At 39.4% G+C, this 24,903-nt stretch overlaps 1 protein-coding gene across 1 annotated transcript in view; it reads right to left on the reverse strand.

Moving 5' to 3' along the window:
- Positions 1-24,903, reverse strand: part of sphkap (SPHK1 interactor, AKAP domain containing) — a gene marked incomplete at its 5' end in the record, with an annotated part of 77,572 nt that overhangs the window by 9,742 nt on the left and 42,927 nt on the right. The window contains 5 exons of the mRNA XM_081372601.1: positions 1,781-5,147; positions 6,530-6,791; positions 6,888-7,025; positions 7,455-7,514; positions 23,102-23,212. Of these exons, the coding sequence (XP_081228727.1) occupies positions 1,781-5,147; positions 6,530-6,791; positions 6,888-7,025; positions 7,455-7,514; positions 23,102-23,212 (3,938 nt within the window). The remainder of the gene's footprint in view (positions 1-1,780; positions 5,148-6,529; positions 6,792-6,887; positions 7,026-7,454; positions 7,515-23,101; positions 23,213-24,903) is intronic.

The raw sequence follows: 24,903 nt of genomic DNA on the forward strand, positions 1-24,903 counted from the left end.
CCTGAGCTCTAATTAATTAACCAATTACTGCTGTAAAGATGAGGAAAGCAGGCTCACATATGGGTGCTACACTACACTCTGGATATGCTCAGCACTGTCAAAAATTGCATCTAGCACATGTAGCTTAATGAAAAGCCAAATGGAGAAGCCACACTGTCCAGCAAGGCATGATGGTCTACTGGCAGACTGACCCCTCGCTTAGCTGGATAAAGCTACTGGTGGTCTCCTCCTGGGGGTCGTCTTCAGGGGCAATCTGGGCCCAGCTGCCTGAGACACTTTCCTCACTGCTAGCGCTGAGAGAGCGTCGCTCCACCTCCACACCTGTAGAGGCCACTGAGGAGGCTCTGTCTTTGTCACTGTTGAGGGGGGAAAGAGGACACACGGCAAAACTGCAGTGTCACAATGACCCAGTAATTCTACCTGATGACTGATCCTCAAGAGGCAGCTGCTGTTCTTTTCAATGCAAAATTGCTCTCTTTTTTTTAATACAATGGATAATTTTGCCCCAAAATATCTTTCGCTGTCCAGAGCCAGGGTCAAGAAAGTACAATATGGCCTTGTGATGGAAAAATCTTACAAGAATTAAAAGTGCACCTCAGGGTATAGGATTATAAAAAATGCAATTCATGACCCCTTAAAGTGTAAATTGCAGGTTACATTTTTCACGAAGATAATGCAATGTGCTTATTAAACATAAAGATAAGAACCGCCCACCATTGTTTTGTACGTTTTTTATACCAAAATGCTGAATATAATATGAAAAGTTGGTACTTTTTACAGTGGTTTTAAGCACTCCCTCTCCCTTCCACTAGGCTGGGCGTGACGTCATAAGAGGGACTCCAAGCCTAGAGTTACCGTTAGTCTAACGACAAGTAGGCTAGCAGTTATATTGGAGACCTAGCTAGCAAAAATGGTTAACTATTGTGTTTGTGCGGGATGTACGAATACATCAAAATTCACCTCCACGGCGTTCAGAGTTCGGTTGCTCGGCACTCAGCGTTTTTTGTTCATCTTTCGCTAACTGGACCCCGCCGCAGAAACACACTTGCCCTCCCGCGGGCTGCGCTCATCCGCCTTGAGCTCGGTCCGTCCAAAACGGCTTTTCTCGGCTTAATCCAGTTAAAGGCGCGTATCTCGCGACAGCTCCGTGTCGTTGCGGAGTTGCGTTTTAGCACTGACAATATTGCGTTCTGTCAGCAGATGCCGGCAAAGCGCCATTGTGCCTGTGCGGTGTGTGCATCTCTACAGCTCTGATTAGGACTACTGACACCATGTAAGTAAATAATGTTTTCAGTCGTTGTCCCTCCTTGCTATTCTACATGACGGCAAGATTTTGAAAAGACTTTGGCTTGTTCCCTAATGTTATCAGTCTCCATTGTCAAGCCACAAACAGTAGGAATCTAACAGAGTATGGGTTGCTACTCCCTCTTATGACGTCATCACCCAGTTACTGTAAAAAACATGCTACCTTTGAAGAAACCCCAATAAATGTTATTTTAACGCATTTTAAGACAGAAATGTTTAAATATATACATATTGAGCACTTTAATTTACACATTAATTGGTTGTGGTGGTTAACCTGCAATTTACACTTTAAATCCTGGTTGTTTTCTTTACCAACTTACCTCTCACACTCATGTCAAATTCATATGGTTGATTTGAGATATTTGAACAAACAGTGTTTCAACACACATTAACACGCATTGCTGTGAGCAGTTACAACAATTAAGGCTTAACTTCTGATAGCAAGAATGTGTATGCAATTATATGTAGACTGTACCTGTTTTTGGTTGCTGTCTCACTCTCTCTACCACTTTGTTGCTGGATCTGATGGAATGCTTCCCAGTGGTGGGGCCCAACCCTCCCCTTGTCTTCTGAGGCCTCTTCTCTTTGATCTGGTTCAATGTGAATCAAGGGTACCTCCCTTTGTCCCCGCCACGCTTGCCGCACACAGGAGGAACTGTGGGAGCTACAGCTATTTTCCTGACGCTCCAAGCTTGGCCGGTTTCCACCATTTTCACGACGAGAGTGTTTAAAGCCATGTCTTCTTTCTCCAACTGGAATTTGTGGCTGACAAGCAGCCACTATTATGTCTTGTTGGCCTCCAAGCAAGGATTTGCCACTCTCTACAATGTCTGCCGCTAGACGATTAGCAAAGAGCTGTACATGTGGCTGTGAGTCGGAAGAATCGAGTTCCAAACTGTCCTCTGAGGGCTCCGCAATTATCTTATTCTTGCGCATTAGAGACTCAATAGAGCTGGCCCAGGTTTCATGAATCAGCATGTCTGTGATTTGGTCTGTTTGGCCACGCTTATACAAGCAAGAATCAGACTTGCAGAGTCCTGTTGATGACACAGAGTTGGTTGGATAGATGTTGAGTGAGTCTCCATGTACATTTCGAGCAAAACCATCGAATGAATTAGCCTTGATGGGTGAGTTTACAGTTAGTCTGGAGTCTGAGGATCGCCTGTCAGGGACAGAAGACTGCCGGATACAAAAAGGGGATCTGGGGGACGGGGGTAATAGGCTATTACTCCACTCTTTGGTCTTGGTCAGACTGTAGTCCTTGTTCTCCTTGTCCATGTCTTTCAGCATGAAGCGATAAAACTCCTCTGTGATACTCTCAGTGCTGGACTGTTTAGAGAGACAAGATGATGTCCGCACATTGAGGTGTCCGTTTTTTTTACTGGCAGCTTGCTGAACAGCTGCTGCAAGGATGCTGCTGGCATTTTTCCCAGCATAGTAGTCCAGCAGAAGGTCAAACCCTCGACCCTCTGTCTCCATCTGGTTCACCATGAACCGAGAGAACTCATCCGTAATGCTCTCACAGCTGGACTGCTTGGAGATAGAGCTACCTCTGCTCAAATTATGCCCAAGCCTGTTTCCTGGTCCCAAAGTGTTTAGCATTCCGGAGGGATCTCCGTCCTCCTCTGGAATGCTCTCATAGCTTGACGCTTTCCCCCTGCTGCTCCATTTCTCACACTGCAGAGAAATGCTGCGACTGCGAGATGACTGGCCAGATTTGGAAGTGTCCACCACACTTAATTCTGGGCAGTTCAATATCCTGGCTGTGACCTCTGACGCAAAGAGTGCAAATGGATCAGAAGTTGTGGGATCATCTAGATTGACCGTTTCATCCACAACACGGTTGACCAGACGCTCCATAAGTTCAGGCTGTTCTTCGGTTTTACGTTTGATTTCACTGAGACGTGGAGGTCTGTGTTTCTTGGTGACTGCGGTGCCATTTTGTATCTCCTTTCGTCGCAGTGCTGCAGCTGTGCGGCAGGGCAGAAGCAGCCCCTCTGGACCTTCTAAGCCACCCTTTAAGGCGCAGAACCATGGCTGCTTTCCGCTTGAGTTCTCCAGGCATATCGCTGCCAGCTCTGTAGCCATGGATACTACTGTGGTAGCCAAGTCTTCCGCAAAACATGTGACGGGAGTTTTGAACTCACCCGAATCCATTTTAAGTGCCACAAGTGTTCCTGAAGAGGATGATACAGACTGCTGTCTGGTCTCGCTCTCTCCTCCTGCCCTCCCTCGTGCAATGTGAAGTGGTGAGCTCTCAGCTGAAGGGAGAGCAGAGTCTGTGCTCTTGTCACCTCTGCCCAGCTGCCCTTGCAGGTCAGATTGTTCTTTGACCATAGTGGCAGTCACTCTGTTCAGAGTAAGTCTGTAGGGTTCTTTCTTTTCTCTCTCCTCCTGTATGTGCTTTTGCTCTCTCTCTCTTTTCCCTATGAGAGCAGACAACTTCTCCACACTGCCTCGCCTCTCGTCATGATTATAAGCCTGGCTTGGCTCAATCAAACGCTGTAATTGGCTCAATGCTTCCCTGGCAGACTTGGTATCAGCCTCATACTCCCTAAAGCTGACACTGCCTTCTTGCCTGTCACATTTTGAAATTTCACTGATTTTCCTTGATGTTGCACACAGGACATCAAAGAGCAAATTATTCACACAATCCAAGAGGAAACCCTCAATGTTTGGGGCATCTTTTCCAGGACCCTCAAGCTCTTTTCTCTTCTCAGCCTTCTCAAGGGCATTCTGAAATATATTGTCTGATATTTCCTGGGTAAAGTTATCCACGTCCTGTTGATAGGGCCTTCTTGGACTTGTGATGCCATCCACTATCTTGTTATGTGTGGTCTCAAGGAAATTTGCAATGCTTGAATAACTTTGTCTGTGGGTGAGTACAGCTGAAGCTTCCCTGAGGAGAACTTCAGCCACATTGGCTCTGAAAGCCTCAACGCTGGTGCCCTCTGCAATGCTACAGTGGAGAGGTATTGCAGTTGAAGCTTGGGCAACTGACAGAAGTCCCATAGAGGCAGAATACATGTCTGTCAAGTCTTCATTATCCCCAGAGTCATCCGCTAGATCTACCGCGGCTACGGCTCCAGCGACCTGAGACATTCCACAAACTGCAGAGGAAAATGAATACTCCCCTTGTTCAGTTTCACTCCCTTCTTCTTCGTCATCATCATCCTCACACTCATCTTCTTCTCCTGACTCCAGTGTGAGTTGTTCTGCGACCTGAGGGGCGGTGATGGTACCGATGACACTTGCAGCACATGCCAAAGCTATTTCCACCGGCTTAGTGGAGGGTCCAATTGGCGAGTTGTGCTGGGGGTGATGACCATGTTTCGTTCTGGGCCTGTTTACACTATCATGCTCTGATGTCCCACGTGACTGTTCATCCGGCCACTCTGTTACCTCCTCACTGTTGTCAGGACTCTGGACAATCACAATTTTAGGAAGTTCAAAAGAGCAGGCTCGAGCCCTCTGTGGCTCTTCAGTGGAATGACTTACATCACTTGAGTTTTGCGAGGTTGTGGACACACTCACAGCTGCCTCCGCTACAAAAGAAGGCTCATCTTGTGACAAACGAATAAAAGCATCTTGCAGAACTGATTCAGCCAGATTGGTGGCATAGTGGCCAGCAGACTCATTGGTGTGGCGATTGACTTGTTTTGGGGTGGCGGTTGGGCCTCTTGAATGGGAGCAATATGTTCTTGAAAGCTTTTGGGAGTTGGAAGAGTTACAGAGGGTCTCGGAGTCCTCACTATCCTCTCTCTCCATTTCACTCCGTCTTTGAGCGTGGGCTGCTCTTAACACCTTAACCGACTTAACCGGCATGATAGAAATCTCAGGATCTGCAGAAAGAAAGGCATGTGACAGGGTTGGTGAGGAATGTGGTGGTGGGGCAGAGAGAGAGGAAATAGATTAAAGATAGACCTCTGAAACGGTTTCATAATCCCACACAAAAAGTCAAATTTAATGCACATGTAAATGAAGCACATTCACAGCCCAAGAAAGAAATTAGAGACAGAAAGACAGACCAAAGGAGATATGTGAAAATGAAAGACGAAACTGGAAAGGAGGTACAAAGTCTAAATCAGAATTATCTCGTTGTCCAGTGGATATAGTAAGGGTCGGATTGAGAGCTCTGAGCGAGATATCCATAACACACAGTTATATTTGTATCAGTTTTCCCTTTTCCATAATCAAGCCCATACAAATGCAGAATACTATCTGGGCCGACTTGTTTATGAATATTACATTGGCTTTGAGAAGAGCATAACCTTCACACAGTATTACTTCTAATTTCATATGAGAGATTAATTATAGATTAGCCCAGTGTATCTTGTCTCTTTAATATTAGACTTGGGACGAGTATCACCACATGTAGACATTCAGGGGTCTGGCTTACTGTTAGAGGCCAAAGCAGTGGCACAGAATAATGCAAGACAAACAAGCTTTCAGACATGCACAATAAAAATGCACAAGACATTTTGGGGCCAGCACTTCTTTGTTAGGGAGTCTTGTATATGATATCTGCAAATACAACCTTTGTTTGTTTATTTTTCTCTGTCACACACGTACTCATTAACATAGATTGAAGATAATTAATTGTTTCACTGCTGTTTTTTCTGTTGCATCCATGCTGTTGCTTGGTTACTTTGTATCTACATGCACAGCAGATTGCAGTTTTGATAAAGTCTATTATAACCAGTGCAACCAAGACAAAAGTTAAGTTGAGATCCAAATAATTCCCAAAGGCAAAACTAAGGACTTTGTTTTCCTGTGCTTTTTATGGTTGCAAATGTATGTGACATGCCCAAATTGTTTTGAAAACCATAATCTCATTGGTAGTGACTGGGGCTACATTGTGTTACTAAATTAAGAAATAGCCTTGGGGTGGAAACACTCCCAAACAGTCCTCCAAATAGGGCCACTCTTATCGAAGCAGGCTCACAGATAGCAAGAAAACGTAAATGGCTCTTTGAATGCTCTTTCAACCATAATTCAAGTAATTTTCTGTCTATTCAAAAAGTGGACAGGAGGAAGATGCAGCAAAAGTGCCAGAGCTGCACTAAAGTTGGATTTTCTCATTACATACCAGGACATAAAAAGTACCACACAGTGGATAAAATATGGATTTAGAATGAGGTTTCTGAGTGATTTTTTGGATGGATGGATGAATGGTTGGATGGAGAGATGGATGGATGGATTGGTAGATGGGTATACGGTTTACCATTTCTGAATGGGTCACTGTCCTCACTGTCTTCTCCAAGCTGCTCGGAGGCAGTGAGAAAGTCTTCTTCTATGGATGAAACAGAGCGGTTGGTGTCATCTTCAGCAGCCCGCTGACCAGCCAATCGGCCATGTCTCTGCCTCTCTTGCCCTGACTGTAGTCCAATCAGGAATTTGTTGATCTCAAAAACGACACTGTTCGTTTGGTTAGGGCGGCGCCCACAGGAACAATGCACCAGACAGACATCCGCTGTTCTCTGGCTCTGAAATACACATACATAAACATACACACAGTTTAACAAGGTAGACTGTAAGCTGTAAAATTATGTCAGTTGTTCCAGTCTATATTAATATCTTACCTGTGGGTGGCTTGGGTCATGCTGGCAGGAGTCCGGTGACTCCAGGCTGCTGAGAAGCAGAATCTCATTTTCTTTGGGTTGCCGCACTCCGAGAGACTCAATTAACCGTGGCAGCTCTGGGCACACTGAGGCCAGTTTCTGTGGGAAAATTTATGCTAATATTCAAGTCACATAATTGAGGGTCCTTGCTTGCATTATCTTGGTAATTTGTATTGTTTCTAATTTCCCTTTTAATTAGATGAAACATTGTTTATGTTGTACGCTTAGGAAATGATGAAAGACATTCATACATCTGTTATTAACTAGAATAATTGAATGAATTAGAAAATGAGAAGGGTGGAGGGGATCGGATATTTATTTGGATATTAATATAAAAAAAGTCAACTGGCAATGATAAAACACTAGACTATTTATTAGTGATAGTTTAAAATGTAAATATTTTCAATGGTTGATGCTTTTTATCCAAAGCAGTACCAGTATATGCAGTTTCTGGGACTCAAACCCATGACTCTGGCATTGCTAGAATCATGCACAGCTCAAAATAAAGGAAAGGTAATCTCCACCCACCTTGACGTAGCTGTCGTCATGTCGATCAGGGGTATGTCTGTCCAGGTTTACAAAGCAGATCTGAGAAGAGAGAGGCTGATCTTAGAGAAATAGCACCTGGTAAAGTAAGGTAAACTATCTGTATACCTATGTTTTTGTAAGTTCGAGTCCCGCTCAGAACAGGGCGAGTAGGACCGGAGGGGTTACATACAGGACACAGAAGATTAGCTCTGAATACCTTCTCATTTGTTGCAGCTCTCAAATGTCATTTTTCATTCCACATATTCTTTTATTTACAACATGTCAAATCTTCTGGAGCATTGCCTAAAAGTCTCATATTTGCATTGAATGTAGAAAATAATGACTTAAAGGATACATTCACAGTTCTTCAAGCAGCTTTGTATTGTTATCATGCTGGTAGGATATGTAAAAAAAGATATATTTTTTTCTCCATATTGCCTGCACCAGGATCTACCTGCTTAATTTGTGAGCAAAAGTCTGCCAGATGACGCAAAACACACCATTTTATGTCATACTGGAGACTTTTGAAATCTCCAGGGATATTGTTAAAACTACAGATCGGACATTATCGTGCATTATGGGTGTTGAAGTTTCCCAAACTTTTTGGTAAAAGGGAATGCCACAACCCTTTTTTCTCTCTTGTCATGTAGCACTGATTTAATAATACATAAATAAAAACTGCTGCACAGACAGCCAAGTTTAAATTTTGGTTCCTCACACAGAGCTACCGTTAGGCTTCGAAAGACTTAGAATTCAGTACATGAGTTACACGGACCGCTTTTATGATAATTGACAGCTTGACAGCTGTGTCACTATGAACCAACAAAATAAAAGCATGCAGGTTTGGAATAAAACAAGGATGAGTAACTTTAAGCAACTGCATAAAAACCTTCATCTCTTTCTCCCTCATGTTTACATAGCTTGAACAACACGTATTTTTACTTATTTATCACTCTTAAGTGCTTTCTTACAAAGCTTTCTTACTCTCTTTTTTCATCTCGTTCATCGCACATCACTCTACGCATGCACACACACACACACACACAAACACACACACACACACACACACACACACACACACACACACACACACACACACACACACACACACACACACACACACACACACACACACACACACACACACACACACACACACACACACACACACACACACACACACACACACACAAACACACAAACACTGCACCTAATTGATTCTGATGATTCATCAGTCTCTTAAAAGCATATTGTATTGCTAGTCGCATGCTTAACTCAAATATGTCCTTGTGGATGTGTGTGTGTGTGTGTGTGTGTGTGTGTGTGTGTGTGTGTGAGAGCTCTTCTTTCCCTCTTCACTTAAGACACTGAAGATCACATTAGTGACAATGTTTTTGGAATCTGTTGGTTTTTCTCAGCGTGGATGGATTTCACTCTCAGGTATCACAGATGTAGCACTTAATCTCTCTTATTCCAGCTGCTTACTTAATGCAACAGTAAATGATCTAGTACTCATCCATAAGTGTTAAGTATATATGTATATACTGTACAGATATACTGTTTAGTGTATAAAGTGTGTTAATAGTTCTGGCCTGAGGAATGAAACTGCTATTGAGAGAGAGAGAGAGAGAGAGAGAGAGAGAGAGAGAGAGAGAGAGAGAGAGAGAAACCTGCCATAATTGTCCTGAACTGTCATATTCACATAAGAACTGATCTTGCGCTGGTGGTTTGGAGTGTCTCAGCTGTCAGGTGGCACTATTAATGTATTGTGGTGCTGATGGGTGACTCAGTCACTGCCTTTTTCTGCCACACACACACACACACACACACACACACACACACACACACACACACACACACACCTAGTAAACAACTAAATATATAAACAAATAATGTGCATTGTTAAAATAATTAGTAGGTCTAATTAGGTTTTTCAAAATGAAGAAAATATGCATTGTGCTTGCCCATGCAAAAGATGTTGCCATGATATTAAGATGCTGGTTTGCAGCCATTCTAAATGGTTGCCAGTGTTTTGCTAGGTGATTGCTGCTAGGTGCCGTTCGCACAGATAAGGAAATTTGCTCGTATTTAATTTCACAATGTCCTGCGCTGTTTATCACTAATATTCCAGGAAAAAGCAGCCAAATAATCCTTTTTATAAGGACTAACATTTTAAATAAATATGCAATAAAGTTTACATTTTGGGAAATAAGTAAGTACGCCTGTTTATGTTACCAATTCAAAGCAATAAGGTAATTTTGGATACTGATTTGAGGTGTCATTCATGTCCATAGAAAGAAAGGTTACAAATGCATGAATGAGAAATAATAACAGGGACCACCACTAATAATAAAACTGGATTCCCTGAGCAGGGTTATTGTAAAATTAAAACGGAAAAAAAAAAAAAAAAAAAAAACATTTTAAACTATGTAGACATAATTAAAAATGACTAAATTACTATCAGTAACTAAAATTTTTCTGAAAATGGAAAATATAAAAATAAAAACTATTTCAAAATAGTATTAAAAACTATAATAGTATCTCAATGATACAAATATAGTGGGTTTCTTCCCGGTAAAATTCCTTGAAAGAAAAGCTGAAAATTCTCATTCTGGAAATGACTACAACACAATTCAACACATCACACTGCAGAGAGAACAAAACTGATTCAGTGCGACACACACTTACAGCATGACCGGTAAGAGAACCTGCTGAAGGTTTAAGGTTAAGAGAGGTGATTCAGGGGAGTATAGTGATGTGATGGTGATGACTTTACTCATTAAATGAGGATATTAAATGAAACTGGAAAAGGAAACAGGGTGAAGGTGACAAAAAGGGAGTTAGCAACTGAGCCTGAATTAGACTCTTTTTATTCAGAGTGAAATTTAGTCACTCGCACATTACAGAACACATTCCCCTCGCTCGCTCATTCTAGTACTCCTGCACATCTCTGCCCGTCCGACTGCCCACCTGTCCGTCTGGATTTCTACCACACAATAACATTCATCTACCTTAGTGTACTTACGCACAGCATTCTGGATGCTCTCTCTCTCATTCTCTCGCACACACACATCACACATTTGTTTGTGTATCATAGTGGGAACTTTCCATTGCCCACTTCTGTTTTTATACTGAGCTAATGATATTTTCAACCTAAGCTCAGTAGAAATTGTGCCGCTACAAAACTCTAAAAATGTACCGGTTGCACTTTATTTTACAGTATGTGCACTTACTAGGAAAGTAGTGGGCAATACAAGGTAACTACATGGGTTAAGGTTAGGATTGGGGTGAGGGTTAGTACCTAGTTATTATCCAGTTATTATAATGACTATGATAAGTACATAGTATGTACATGCGGAATGGGACTGTAAATAAAGTGCAACAAAAAAAACAGTAACAGAAAAGAATACTCTTAAGACAGAATGATCACTTGCAGCCTTAGCATTAGGGGTCAAGGTACTTGATCAGGACTCTTCTGACCCTCTTTCCACCTCCATCATTACAGTCTGTCAGATAGTTATTGCTCTGTGTGGCAATCCTGATAAAACTCTATACTGCCAACACACATGGTGCATCCCAATTCTCATACTATCCATCCTAAATAGTATTCGAAAATAGAATTAGTACGTCCCAAATCGTAGTATGTTGAAATGAGTATTCCAAAGATACCCGGATGGTCTACTATTTCAGGTCAGAGTCCGAAGTGCAGATCGATGCGCACTCTAACGGCTAATATTGGCCACAACCCATCGGATTCGAGTAGAACTACAAACACGAGTGAAAAGTGTTAAAAAACTACAGACATGGAGGACGCGTGAGTCCGGCGGTTATGTAGAGAGGTTTAGATAAAGGGGTTTGAGTGATTAATTATCAGTATCTAACCTGACGAAAATGTATTTATTCAATGTTGTCTACATTATATTGCATCTGCAGCAGCATTGTGAACTTTTGTAAAGATACGTTTAGCCATTGACTTTTAAATGCATCGTTATATTCAAATTGCAAACACATGAGGAGAGTCTCTGCATGAAAGACCCACGACTGGCAGATGAACGTGCTACTACATTTCTCTCCGAAACGGTGACAAGATGATTGACAGGGCAGTTTATGGTGACAGGATGCACGCGACAGATCTGTCTGTTAAGATGACGAAGTAGTATGTCCCAAAGCTTGCCTACTCTTTTGCTACACACTCAAAAGTATGTACTTTTTCTTCACAAAAAGAGTACATACTTTTAGGGCGTAGTATAAGTAGGCGAATTGGGACGCAGCAACAGTGTCACCCATGATCTCATTCCTGGTCTCACAGAATTTATAGACAGCAAAGTCCAAAATATTGTTCTTGAGGAGCAGAGCCACCATTTGCATATTATTTCATCAGGAAAGGCAGGATCTCCCAAAAGATAAATGGGTTTCACCTCCTTGTGACCCACAATCTTCTTCTCCAGTGCAGGGATATTTCCGGTCTTAAAATATCTATTTAGCTTGGAATTGGCGAAGACACATGTGTTATGAGCAATCCCTGGCCATTTTATGACGACATCCATAAATCTGTATTTGTAGCTTGCACATTCAGGGAATATCTACTCTTCCGGTTCAAGTAATCCATTGAGTTGACAGATGGCTGCTTTACTTCGATGTGGGTCTCATCTACGGCTCCTGAACACTGAGGCATACCATGAGCACGTTCAAATCCGGACACTCAGTTCGGGCCAGGTTAGTTATGTATTTCGGACCTAGGTGGACAGAGATGGCACTGAACGTTTGCCTGACAATAACAGACACAGTCGGACTCGGCCGTGACAATCCAAATGCACTGGCGGTTTTTCAAAGTCTCCCCTCGTCACTTAATTAAGTAATACAGCGTGCACGCCACCTTTATAAGGACTCCAACTGGTGATCTCGTATTGGTCTGTTGGCCCTCGATGCAAGGATTTTTTAAAAGAAATTATTTATGCCTCGGTTTCTGATAAAAATGTGTAAGAAATTACGACTTATTTCATTAATATATCTTTTTTCATTTAGTGTAGCTTTAATTAATTTAATTTATATTGCTGCAAACTAATGTGTTTGAATTGGACTCCAATATTAACATATTGGAATTTACAGTGCCATTTGCATTATTTCTAAGTGTCCTGCTATACAGGGTTAATGTGTTTCTAATAGCATACACTGCTGCATTCTCCAAACAAAGATGGTTTCTGTCTGTCAGTGTTAAGTTATAACCAGGCCCAGATGAAATCTTTTTTATTGTGCTTTTTCTGTGCTGACTTTGGGAGAAAATCTGTGTATTTCTATGGAATGGATTTGTGTATTGTAATATGTGTTCACTGAATACTTGACTTTAAATTCTGTGGAAATCAGTGGAGCTTTCTGTGGAGTTCTGTCTCTGCAATATGCTTATTACTTTGCTGTAATACGACATCGGCATCACAGGGCGCCAGGCTGTGTAAATGGTCGCAATCTGAATGATCTGGTACAAACCACAACAGGAACACAAAATTACTTGGTACTAGCTAGCTGAAACATTAAACAGCCAAGACATTCCAGACAGTTTTGATGAGGAAGGCAAGAGAAAACAGACACCAACGTGGATTAAAAGGTGTTTACAAATATTTACCATGAATATAATGTAGTTAACTGTAGAAACTATACAGATTCGAAATGTCATTCTAAAAATTCTATATACATTTACGGCTTATTATAAATACCATGGTTAACCATGGATACTATGCAAAAACTAAAGTCATTTTAATAAGGGTAAGAACAAAGTGGAATCCTGAACTTTTAAGCCTCTTTTCTCCTGTGTAATATGAGCGCCGTTCAAATGAACTGATGAAATCACTGGCTCTGTTTGCCTTCAGAAATTCCAAGCTGCGACTGAACTTCAATAATTAAGATACTGATGAAGGAAAAACAGTATTTGTTAAGGAGTCCAAACTCGGTGTACCTGCTGTGAAAATCGTCTATTTTCAGCCCTATATAAATTGTGTGTTAATTAACATCCCAACTCAAAACCAATGCATATTAATGTGTCAAAATATGCAAACGCCATAGCAATTTCATTATTAGAGCATACATTCATTTTAATGACCCGTTCCTACAATCAGTGCTTTCAAATCAGATGCAACTGCTCATAGTCTGGATCACTGCCATCATGTGGCACGTCAACTTTTCATTTATTATTTAGAAAGGACAGATGGCCATGGAAGCGTGTAGGTCACCACAGTGTATGTTTAAATAACTAAATATACAGGGTTACTTGCTTGCTATTGGCCAAAGTGTATCATCAACATTTGATACAGTGACAAACAGGGCTTGACATTAACTTTTATCGCTCATCAGCCACTGTGGCTAGTGGTTTTCCAAAGTTACTAGCCACTCAGCATTTTCACTGGCCACAATTTTGATATCGATACCATGGGGAAAAACTGTCATATAAATATTTTTAATATCATCTCATAATTTGGCAGCAGGTATATTAGGCTGCTGTCACTTTAAGACCTGACGCACGGATCCATTATACTGTTACACACCTGTTCTCTTTCTCAACTGTTTACGTTCACTTAAAACATGAGTTTGGGGATGAGTAAAATTATGCAGAATACGCACAATCCCACAACGAAATTCAAGCCCTGTAACACCAAGAATATTCAAGAGCAAATGAAACGAGTGAGTGAGAAGAGGCGGGTTTGTACATGTGTAACTCGCTGTCGGAGAGATGAGAGAGAGAGAAAGAGCAGCTGGTGTCGTGTATTTATTCTGTGGATAGTGAGTATTGGAAGCGTTGGTAACGCTTTAGATTACAGCCCAGAAAGTGCTGCGTAATTAAGACGAATTTACAAACACCTATCATTTCACTTCAGAAGACATTGATCCATCCATTGGGGTCGCATGGATCTGTAATCGTAATCTGAAGAAGGAAACTCGTATAAATCTTGGATGGCATGAGGGTAAAAGATGAGTAAATGGTGAGGAAGCATTTCTGGGTGCACTGCATTTAATTTTAATAGCAAGAGACATGATTTCCTCTTCAGATTCATCAATGGAAAGAAAGAAAAAGAAGAAGAGGAACAAAAGAAAGAAGCCAAGCAAGAGAAGAAAGGGGGGACAAAATGTGCTACTTTCTGTCACGACTTAAGCATTTGAAATGAATTGTTGATTAAAAAAAGCAAAAGAAGTGTTGTAAATCTGTTTTGAATCAAGTTGTTTTTCAAATAAAGGTTTCCGAGTCAGTGATATACGATTGTGTAAGTATTTTTTATTGTACTTACCCTGTAACTACATGGAACAAGAGGGAAACAAGCACTATGAAACAATATCTTTCCCCAATATTTAAGCAAAAGTTGCAATAGTTTTAGTTTTCAATGCACTTTTGTTAAAAAGATTACTGTACAAATGCATAGTACCCTGTATTTTTCAAGCCTATACAGTATGTATTCATACACCATTATTATAAAAAGGTACGCAGTGTTCTCACTAAATTGCTCCCAAATGTAAGATTGTTGTATCATAATACTAGAATAAGAGCCCCTTAGTTCTATAATACTTACTGTATAAATATATTTTTTAATTCTCCTAGTTGTTACCCCTTAATAACCAAAACTTTACATATTGTTCCCTTATACTTACATGCAAGTACTTTATAGGTACACTATAATTACAGAAAGTTAGTAAAATCGGTTTAATTACGCAGCACTTTCCGGGCTGTGATCTAAAGCGTTACCGAAGCATTTCAGATACATATCGATATCACTTCATTGCACTTAGTTTATTATTTCAGATGCCTTTCTAAAAGAGTTCAATTGAAAAATGTATATAATTTAACCCATCAAAGTGGCTAGTAGGAGAGACTGTGTTACACACCACTGCTGAAATACACACACATTTGACAGGTTAACGGGTGTTAATGTCAAGCCCTGGTGACGTGTGAAGGGAAAATATGGTAACCCATACTCAGAATTTGCCCTTTGCATTTAACCCTTTCAAGTTAGTGCACACACATCAGGAGCAGTGAACACACACACCCAGAGCAATGGGCAGCCATTCACTGTGGTGCCCGGGGGAGCGATTGGGGGGTTAAGTGCCTTGTTCAAGGACACCTCAGTCATTGAGAATCGAACCTGCAATCTTCAGGTTACCAGTCTGACTCTAATAAATAATAAACTGCCTAAAAATATTTGTGCAAATGGCCTTCATCACATATCAGCACCCATGGAAGGATGATCATTGTACATCTCTGACATGAACATATTTTGCTAAAACTTTTCCTTTCTAACTTTGTCTTCCATGAGCATGAGGGCAATTTGCACATATTCAGTATATCAAAAAAATTATTTGACATGGCCTGTATTGTGCATCAACATTAATCAAACAACAATAGAAAAAAAGAGAACCAGGGAAAATATAAAAAAAGATACTGCAAGGAGGCATTAAATGTATGAAAAGTTACAGTAAAGAAACAAATAATCTCACAAAAATTTCTATTTCAAATAAATGCTGTTCTTTTTAACTTTCTAGTCATCAAAGAATCCTGAAAAGAAGTGTTTTATTACACAGTTTACAGGAAAATGAAGCAGCACAATTATTTAGAACATTGATAATAATCATAAATTTTTCTTGAGCAGTAAATCATCATATTAGATTGATTTCTGAAGGATCATGTGACACTGAATATTGGAGTAATGATGCTGAAAATTCAGATTTGATCACAGTTTAAAATATATTGCAATAGAAAACAGTTATTTTCACAATAATATTTCACAATATCTTATTTCAAAATATCTCCTCTATAATTAGAATGTTAGAATCTTTCTATCTAATAAACAGTAAAGACAACACCAGTATATGTAGTGTTGTTAAACATTTGATTACCTGAATACTTCTTATTGCTATTAGATACCTAAAGCAAGTCAAGTCAAGTCAACTTTATTTATATAGCGCTTTTCACAATACAGATTGTATCAAAGCAGCTTCACAGTATTAAATAAAATAGTACATCAGTGTATGTTTCTGGTGTAAAACATCCACGTTTGGTAATGCAGATCAATAGCACTGTTGAATCGATTAATCAAATTAAGTAAACCAAGCACTGTTTGATTGATTAGTATATTGGTTCTACTGTTGTTATTTGTTCTATTCCTTCTAATTCCTGTTCCTGTACTTAACTGTATCACTGTTATCAACAACTGATATTTTGTTATAACAACTCTAGTTCAGATGATCCGTCACTGTCTCACGAGTCCTCAAAATTGCTGGGTTAGAGAGGTCAATTCACAACTCAGAGCATTTCACTCTTCACTGAAGAGGGAGACGGAAATACAGATGGGAGAGAGAGAGAAATACAAGCTTGGGAAAAAGGAGGGAGGCCGAGAATGAGAGGGGGAGGAATTTGTGGGAATGAAATATTGAGACATGGATGGAAGGACTTGCCAAGGACAAACTCATTTCACCCATTATCATCAGCGGGGAGACGGCAGACACTCGCCATCGTGGCTAAAAATTACCTTCGCCACCTCGCCGCTCGCAACACCACAGCGAGAGAGAGAGAGAGAGAGAGAGAGAGAGAGGGAAATGAAAATAATAGAAAGGGATGGAGAGGAAAGGATAAAATAACAAAGCATGGGGATCATGGGAGTGGAAAGAGGCTGTTTTGAGATGTTGCCATATTGCACTACTGGAACAGAGCAGACATGCTCTTTATCATTTCCGACTGAGTGGGTTCACACACACTGATCTGTGCTTTCACATCCGCTGAGCATCTGAATGAGGCATGGAAGGAGTGAAAAAGGGGACGCTCGAACAGGCTTCCATCGAATGGTTAATCTTTAATGTGTCCTGTCATTTGACGTTGAGAGTGCACTGATGTACACTTGACAGACCGTTATGTCGCAGAGAGCTCAGGTTCTCGTGGTTTTGACACACACACACACACACACATGCACACACAAACACATGGGAGCGTCGCCTGAGGCCTCTTCTTTGGTTCACTAGGTGCTCAGTGAGGAAACAAATTCACAAATTCACATCTGTGCCCGTGGTTATGACCACGTAAGCCTGTCGCATCCTGAAGGCAAGATCTGCCTGCAACCATTGACCAGTTAAAGCCCCTTCTTAAAATCCATGGAAATCACATTTTGTTGACATCCAGGCTCAACGATCATTGCGAGAAACTGCCCGTTCTTTTCCACACATCTCATTTCACTTTAAAGTTAGATGTAGGAGTATTTTCATTTTGTGAATTTTTTTATTGTTGCTTGGGGCAAATAATAATAAGCACATAAGGGATGCTATTGCTGTCGCTTCTCTCCAAAGTTGCACAGTATTACCGTTAAAGCTTAGCTGAACTAGATTGGTTTTTCATTCGAATAAGTGTTGTTGAAGGACATTTTCAGAATGAGACCTCCACCTATAAAACTTTTCAATTTAATAAGGAAAACATGATGGTTTTGCACAGTAACCACTACACTTACATGTAAAATGTTGGTATAGTAACAACTATGCATATATCAAAATGTAAGGCAGTAAGCACTCTATGTTTGAAGGAATATTTATCTACAAGGTATTATATCGTCACCTTCCTAAAATAATTGACCAAGACATTTTTTTTCAGATTTCTCAGAAAACACAAAAAACTGAACCTAACTTCAGAGGTTGAGTAGATTTTCGTTCTTCTTGATGCAGCTGCCATCTCGAAAAGCTTGTAAAATTGCCTAAGTCTCATAGGCAACATAAAACGGCCTAAGTCACACTCTTGACATAGGGCTTTATAACTACAGGCGTAGAATTGCATGATCTGTTCAACTGAGGATGTGGGCATTTTACCACAGGTGGCCAGCAGGAGATGACTTATGCAAAAAATCATATTTGTCAAAATCTTTGGAATATTATTTTAGGAAGGTGACAATATGATACATATTTCAGGCAAAAAAAACAAAAAAACAAACAAGAGTGCTAATGAATTGACAAGTCCAGTTCTGATAAAGGGTTAACATGAGCATTAAATGGATCATATATCACTGTACATTTCCGGACATTTCTCCCCAGACCTTTTGTTGGAACTAAACTACAAAAACAGCTCATATAGCAAACTTTCACTTCCATCAATGGAGAAATATGCTTTATGAGTCTAGATTGTGTCATTACAGCATCTACTAGCAGTATAATTAACCTGCTTAATATATACGGACAGAGAGAAGATATAATATGGCAATATAAACCTAAATTATGACTGTTTTAGAAATAAAATACCCTTGACTGACATTATAATTGGACCTCAAGGGAAAAATTTAATTATTTGAGGCCATTAATTTGTGTAATGTATTGTGATCGTGAACCTCTAACACGGAAAGAGCTCAGCTTGTCTGTTCCTCTCTGTATCTCTGTTTCCTGCGTCAACTTTGACTGATTTACATAAGTGTTATTTCAACCCAACGTTAAGGGTCAGATAAGAGTTTCAAATAAGTCCTGTCATATCGCTGACCTTAAGAAAGGGGTTAATATGGGGTTTGTGGTGAGATGAGAAAGAACTGACCTTCAGTATATGAAGAGACGGGAAGAGAAGGGAAGGAGGAGACAAGATGAGATGAAAAGAAACAAGAAGAGAGACAAGAAGACACAGGAAGAGAAGAAACAAAGGCCATGTTTACATCTGGTATTAAGATTATTAAGTGTTTTGGTTGATCGGATCAACAGTAGACGAGGGAGACACATACCCGTTTACACCTGGTGTTTTAATCCGTCTCTTTTGTCCACTTTCGACTACTTCTGTCCTGAATTCTTTGAGGGGAGGGTCAATGGGCGGGTAAATATAGGGGCTTTTTCAGATGTTTCGATCAAATAGATGAAAAAAGCTCACACAATTTACACATGAACATAACTGGAGACAACTGAAAAACATAGCAGCTTTCGTTTCTGCTTTGACAGTCGCAAGACCAGCCGAATGTGTGTGTTAGAAATCGGGAATGGTGAGAGAACATTGCGCTTGGTATGTTTTTCGTCTTCAAACCAAACTTGGGTCTCCAGCCGACAAAGTTTAAATCCCGTCTGGCTAGTGCGCTTCCCATAATGTTAACGCATTAGTTCAGTAGACGGAGAGTAGGCGTCTTTTGTGGCTGTTCGGTCGAATGCGTTTTCCACTACCTCTGGAAGTAGTCGAAAGTGGACAAGCTAAAAACGCTTTAGACCCGTTTACACCTGCCTCTCACCCAAACCCACATCATCAATTACAACACAATACACACACAACATTATCAAACCGAATTTAATAAGAGAAGAACATTTCTGGCAGTATTTTATATTAGTGGATTATTCTCTGATCTACTAATGAAACAGATGTACATTTAATCCCAGGTATGAAGCTGAGGGTTTCTTGTTTACCTAGTCCTGCTCTGTGACACACACACGCCGGTTCTTGATCACAGTGACACACACACACACACACACACCGAACTCCAGGCCGCTCCAGAGGGACTGGCTATGCAATTAGCATTCTGTCCCTTTCCTTTACAAGAAACTGTCTGCTAAATGACAAATGATAATCTAAATCTGAATGAATAAAGAATTTCTCACAGACTGTTTTAATGGAGGCAATATTCCTCTGAGCTCGTCCAGCAGAGATCAATGCACAAGAGTTAATTGCTGTATATGCCAGTGGAACCCAGTGTGAAGGTGAGAGAAAAATAATAGATTATAAAAGATTTTTTCTTTAGAAAGACTAAAAGATTTTTAAAAAAAAAATTCAGATTGGGAGGATATAGACAAGGGAAAAGAGCTGGAAATGTATATTGAGTGTGTTTACATATATGATTTTAACCTTAATGAGCTGACAATGTGTAAGGTCATGTTAACACCTTAAAACAGATTATTTATTAGGGAAAGGTCATGAGTGGTTTAAGCAAAACCCACCAACACTACATTTTGACCCTGATTTCCCTTCACATTAAATCACTTATTCATTGTATTTTTTGTACATTCACAATTGTTCAAAAGTTTGGGGTTGGCAAGACTTTTTAATATTTCAAGTATTTTATGCTCACAGAGGCTGCATTTATTTGATAAAAAATATGGTAGAAACCTGTTCTGTCACTTTTGATCAATTTAACGCCTTGCAGTTTTCTTGCTTTAATGATCAGCTTTTTTAGTAAAAGTTAGTTAAAGTTTGTAGATTTTGTAGACATCTCTAGACAAAGTAGAACTCCTGTCCACATTCAATTCACACGGACCGACCGTCACACACAGAGTAACACATTTTCATGCAGTCCACAGAAGCACACTTCACTAATTCAAACATCTCACAGCAGGGTTCAGCTAAGTCTGCAAGGTTTGTGAAATGAAATGTTTATTAGATATTCAAAGATTTGAGCAATTATCGTATAGCTTTTACTTTCTTTGTTTAACAGTTCAATCAATAACATATAAGACAGAACTGTTAAACGGAGACGGAGAATGAGAGCGCTGTTTGGTCAGGCGCTGGCGTTCTCAGCATTGTCAAAATAAAAGTCCCGCTTCTGACACATCGCCCAAACACAAAAAACAATATTTAAAAATTGCCAAATATCAGTCGATATGTAAGCCTTAGCGATATATCGGTCAAACGTTACTTTAAATATTAGGTCTTGCCCTTTACTAAAGAAAAACATAAATATAACACCATTTCAACATTTATTTTCTTTATCCAGTTCTATGCAAAGCATGCTGGGAAATCCACTGCCCAAATTTCAAATTAAAGACAACTTCATTGTTATCACAATCAAAAAATAAAAAATAAAAAAACATTTTAGTTTAAATTACACACAATATTAAGTTATTGTAATGATCAACATTATTATGTCAACAGAACTCAACAGACCAAAATAATATTTGCAACATAAAATGTTGAATTAAACCAATAAATTATATATTTTTTTAAAAGTTGGGGTAATAATCCCCTGAATTACTTTTACAGTGTGTCTTTCTCACGTTCTCTATCTACTTCACCGTAGCCTTGGCACTCAGCGCTGGCATTAGGATCTCGGCGCCAGCTGGTGTGTGTGGGTTCTGATTCCCTGTGTGGAGCTTTTGTGTTAAAGGAACATCATGTGTGACATCAGCGCAGTAAAAGCACAGCCCTGATGAAACCTGTTCTGACTGCACCTGAGCCTGGGGCTGGAGAAGTCCCAGTCTGACCAGACCAGCGCGCTCATACGGAACATGTTAAGAGATTTTCTGCCATCACAAATTACGGGCTGTTATTTTCTGGCTACAGAACCAGCGGACATCAGACTCAATTTACACAATTAAAAACATGATTGTATTGATTTTTATTTCAAGGTGCACCAATAGCTTTTCTGTCTGTTCCACTGTAAAAACCCATGCACAACAAATGTGAAAAAAAAAAGTAGCTTGAAGTAGTAGGAGTTATCAGTTTATTAATTTGGGTGCACTGAACAAGAATACTCTAAACATGTTGCTAACAAAAGTTGTTTTATTGCACTTATACTCAAGTATGTTTCCAAATTGAGTCATCCGAACACACAATTTTACGTCGAACAATGTTTTGCAAGTTCCCAGCATGCATTGCTATTATTAAAACGTTTTTACAGGCTTAATTTATGCTGCCGTTGCTGCTGTTGTCAGTGTTAGACATCCGATTTCATATTTTTTACTGAATTACCATTTTTGAGATTTGTGCATCTCATTGAAACTTTGGGATTTAATATATTTTGTCATGTCATGAAGTGGGCTTTGAGAATCAAACATGATGAAAGAATGAGGTTTGTAGCTCCTTGCATTGCTAAATACTAAACCATCTAATGTTGCCTTAAGAATTTAAAAAAGATTTTAAGTTTTCAGATTTTAGTTGAGTTAACTTACCAAGTTGACTGTAATATGTTGCCTTATTTTTTTTAAGTTAGGTCAACTTTCTAAAGTACCGATATGAGAGTGATATTGGACTTCATACTGACGCTTATCAGCAATGCATTTTTGTTCAGTGGCTTTGTCAAAATGCAATAACGCACACGCTCTAACCAATCAAAACTGAGCATTCAGATATGATTCAGGTATAAAGGAGTCCGCCACATTTCCCAACTATTCATAATTTTTTATTGTTGAATTTTAGTAAAATGCTTCAGAGTTCACAAAATTAAGCAAAGACCTACAGCACTGAACAATCCTGCCATAAATTTTCCATCAAATTAGCATTACGCAGATAATCAGACAGGTAGTGTTTCATCACCAAGGTGCAAAAACGCTAGCGTGATCGTGGCATAATTGTATGCATAGTAAGATGGTTGCAAAGCCGTCATTTACACGAGACAAGAAACTTGTCATTAAAGTAAAGTGAGGTATATAATCTGTCATTAGACTATAATTATCTCGTCCTGCAGTTTGTGCAGCTGTCATCCGTGCGCAGCTAAATGTATTCTCTCAGTTCAGAGAATTACTGCATTTATTATTCAGCCACAGCCAACATCATACCGCATTATCACCCCAATCAAGACCACATTTATCAGTGGGAGGCTGAACACAATATAAATGCCACCGCACTTCCACGCGGTCACATGTGCACACACACATACACACGCAACGTTAATCACATGTATGGATATGTGCGTGTCGATGGTTTCGGCTCTTCTGAGAGCGTGTGATATGTGAGAGAGACTCACTGTCGGGCAGCCGCCATCATGCTGGTCCTCCAGGAATCCAATTCTGCAGAGCGCCTTATCGTTCTTCAGCCAGTACTCCGACGAATCCAGAGCACTGTTACTGCACAAAACCTGACACAAACACAGACTTTTATCAGACCGAGGCACAACACTTCAAAACGGTAAATTGTGAACTTGCAGCCAGGGTTTACATGCATTTTTACATACACCTTTTTGAAAATTTTACCAAGAAAGATCACTGATGTCATGATCACCTATTCATGTCAGTGTATCATGTTTTGCCACTGTCACCTCTGGTTGCTTAATTGGGTACACACACTTAATATTCAACAATATTATTGATCTGACTGCATTGACACCATTGTATGAGAACTGAACTGAGCTGGATGATGACATTTTTTGGCAGAACTGCTTTAGATGAAATAAACTAATTGAATTATTGATGATCTTTACAACGGAACTGAATCAACACTGAACTGACTTCAGTTTCCTGTTATCTCTGTAAAGCTGCTTTGAAACAATCTGTATTGTATAAATAAAGGTGACTTGACCTGGAAATGTGTGGCATGTCTTTTGCATGTATTAGGTTTTGCATGTATAAGTTTTATGGTGAGGTTTTTCACATTTTTGGATTCTGTTTTCTTTTAAATTTTAAACCGGACAGTTCGAAACTATAGAGGACTAGAAGTGGCATTAAAAAAAAAAAGTCAGTCAATTAAATCAATTAAAACAAATTAATTTAAAAAATGGTCAAATTGACAAATAAACATTCAAAACGGTTTATTTAATTTTTCAAGCTGACATGTAGTCGTAAGCATGTTTAAAATGTTAGTTAAATGTTAGTTAAATAACTAATTTTAAATAGCATTTTTTTTTTTTAAAAGCAGTGGTCAATTGATTTTCTTAATCCATTTGCCAACTGCGTTTCTTTATCTTTGTCACATGCTTTTGTTGATCCATGTGTCAATTGTGTTAAGAAATGCCATTGGACAGTACACACACATCAAATAAACTGAATGCCTTCTTGATGTACGATGGGCACCAGCTAAGACAAATGGTGATTATTATTTATCGTAATATTTTACTACATATTTAAACATGTTTTAAATATTATAATAAATAATAAAGCAATGCATTTGTTCATTTGAAAAAGTGGGATTTTTCATTTAAAAATGACTGAACTATTGATTTCTTGATTTTATTTTTAAGTGGCACAACTAGTCCGGCATTTTGTGTATTTAGTCCTATTCACTGATCGGATCACTGATAAAACTTTAAGTCCAATGGTGCCATACTGTCCAAATACCCCAAATATTGAAAAAAAAAAAAAAAAGCAAAAAACTACATTTAGTTAGCAGTATAGAATAGGCTTTATGCCGTATGTCACATGAATAAAACAACGCATCTGCTTATATCAGAGAAAGTGTTAACAGCATTATGAACTGATGGAGATATATATTTACTTTTAAAGTAAGCAGATAACCTAGCCAGTTATTTTTATTGTTGCCATTTATTTTAATATCTGAATGTTAGAAGAAGGAAAACAAAAACTTTTACAAGTCAATCTGCATATGCGATGGACATCAGTCATGCTCATTTGTTGCTCCTTTGAAGCCATCTTGAATAAGACCGCTATATATTTAATGAAGCACATACAAAAAACTTGAGATGCTCAAAATCTCCATACATTGCATATTACTTTAATATGAGCTGAATTGTTGCAATACACATAAGCACAAATTTAATATCTTTTCAGTTTCTCAGTCTTAAATCATTTCTCCTCAATCAAATATTCAGCACAC

The sequence above is a fragment of the Scardinius erythrophthalmus genome (genome assembly GCF_964197995.2).
Source record: "Scardinius erythrophthalmus genome assembly, chromosome: 8".
NCBI lineage: Eukaryota > Metazoa > Chordata > Actinopteri > Cypriniformes > Leuciscidae > Scardinius > Scardinius erythrophthalmus.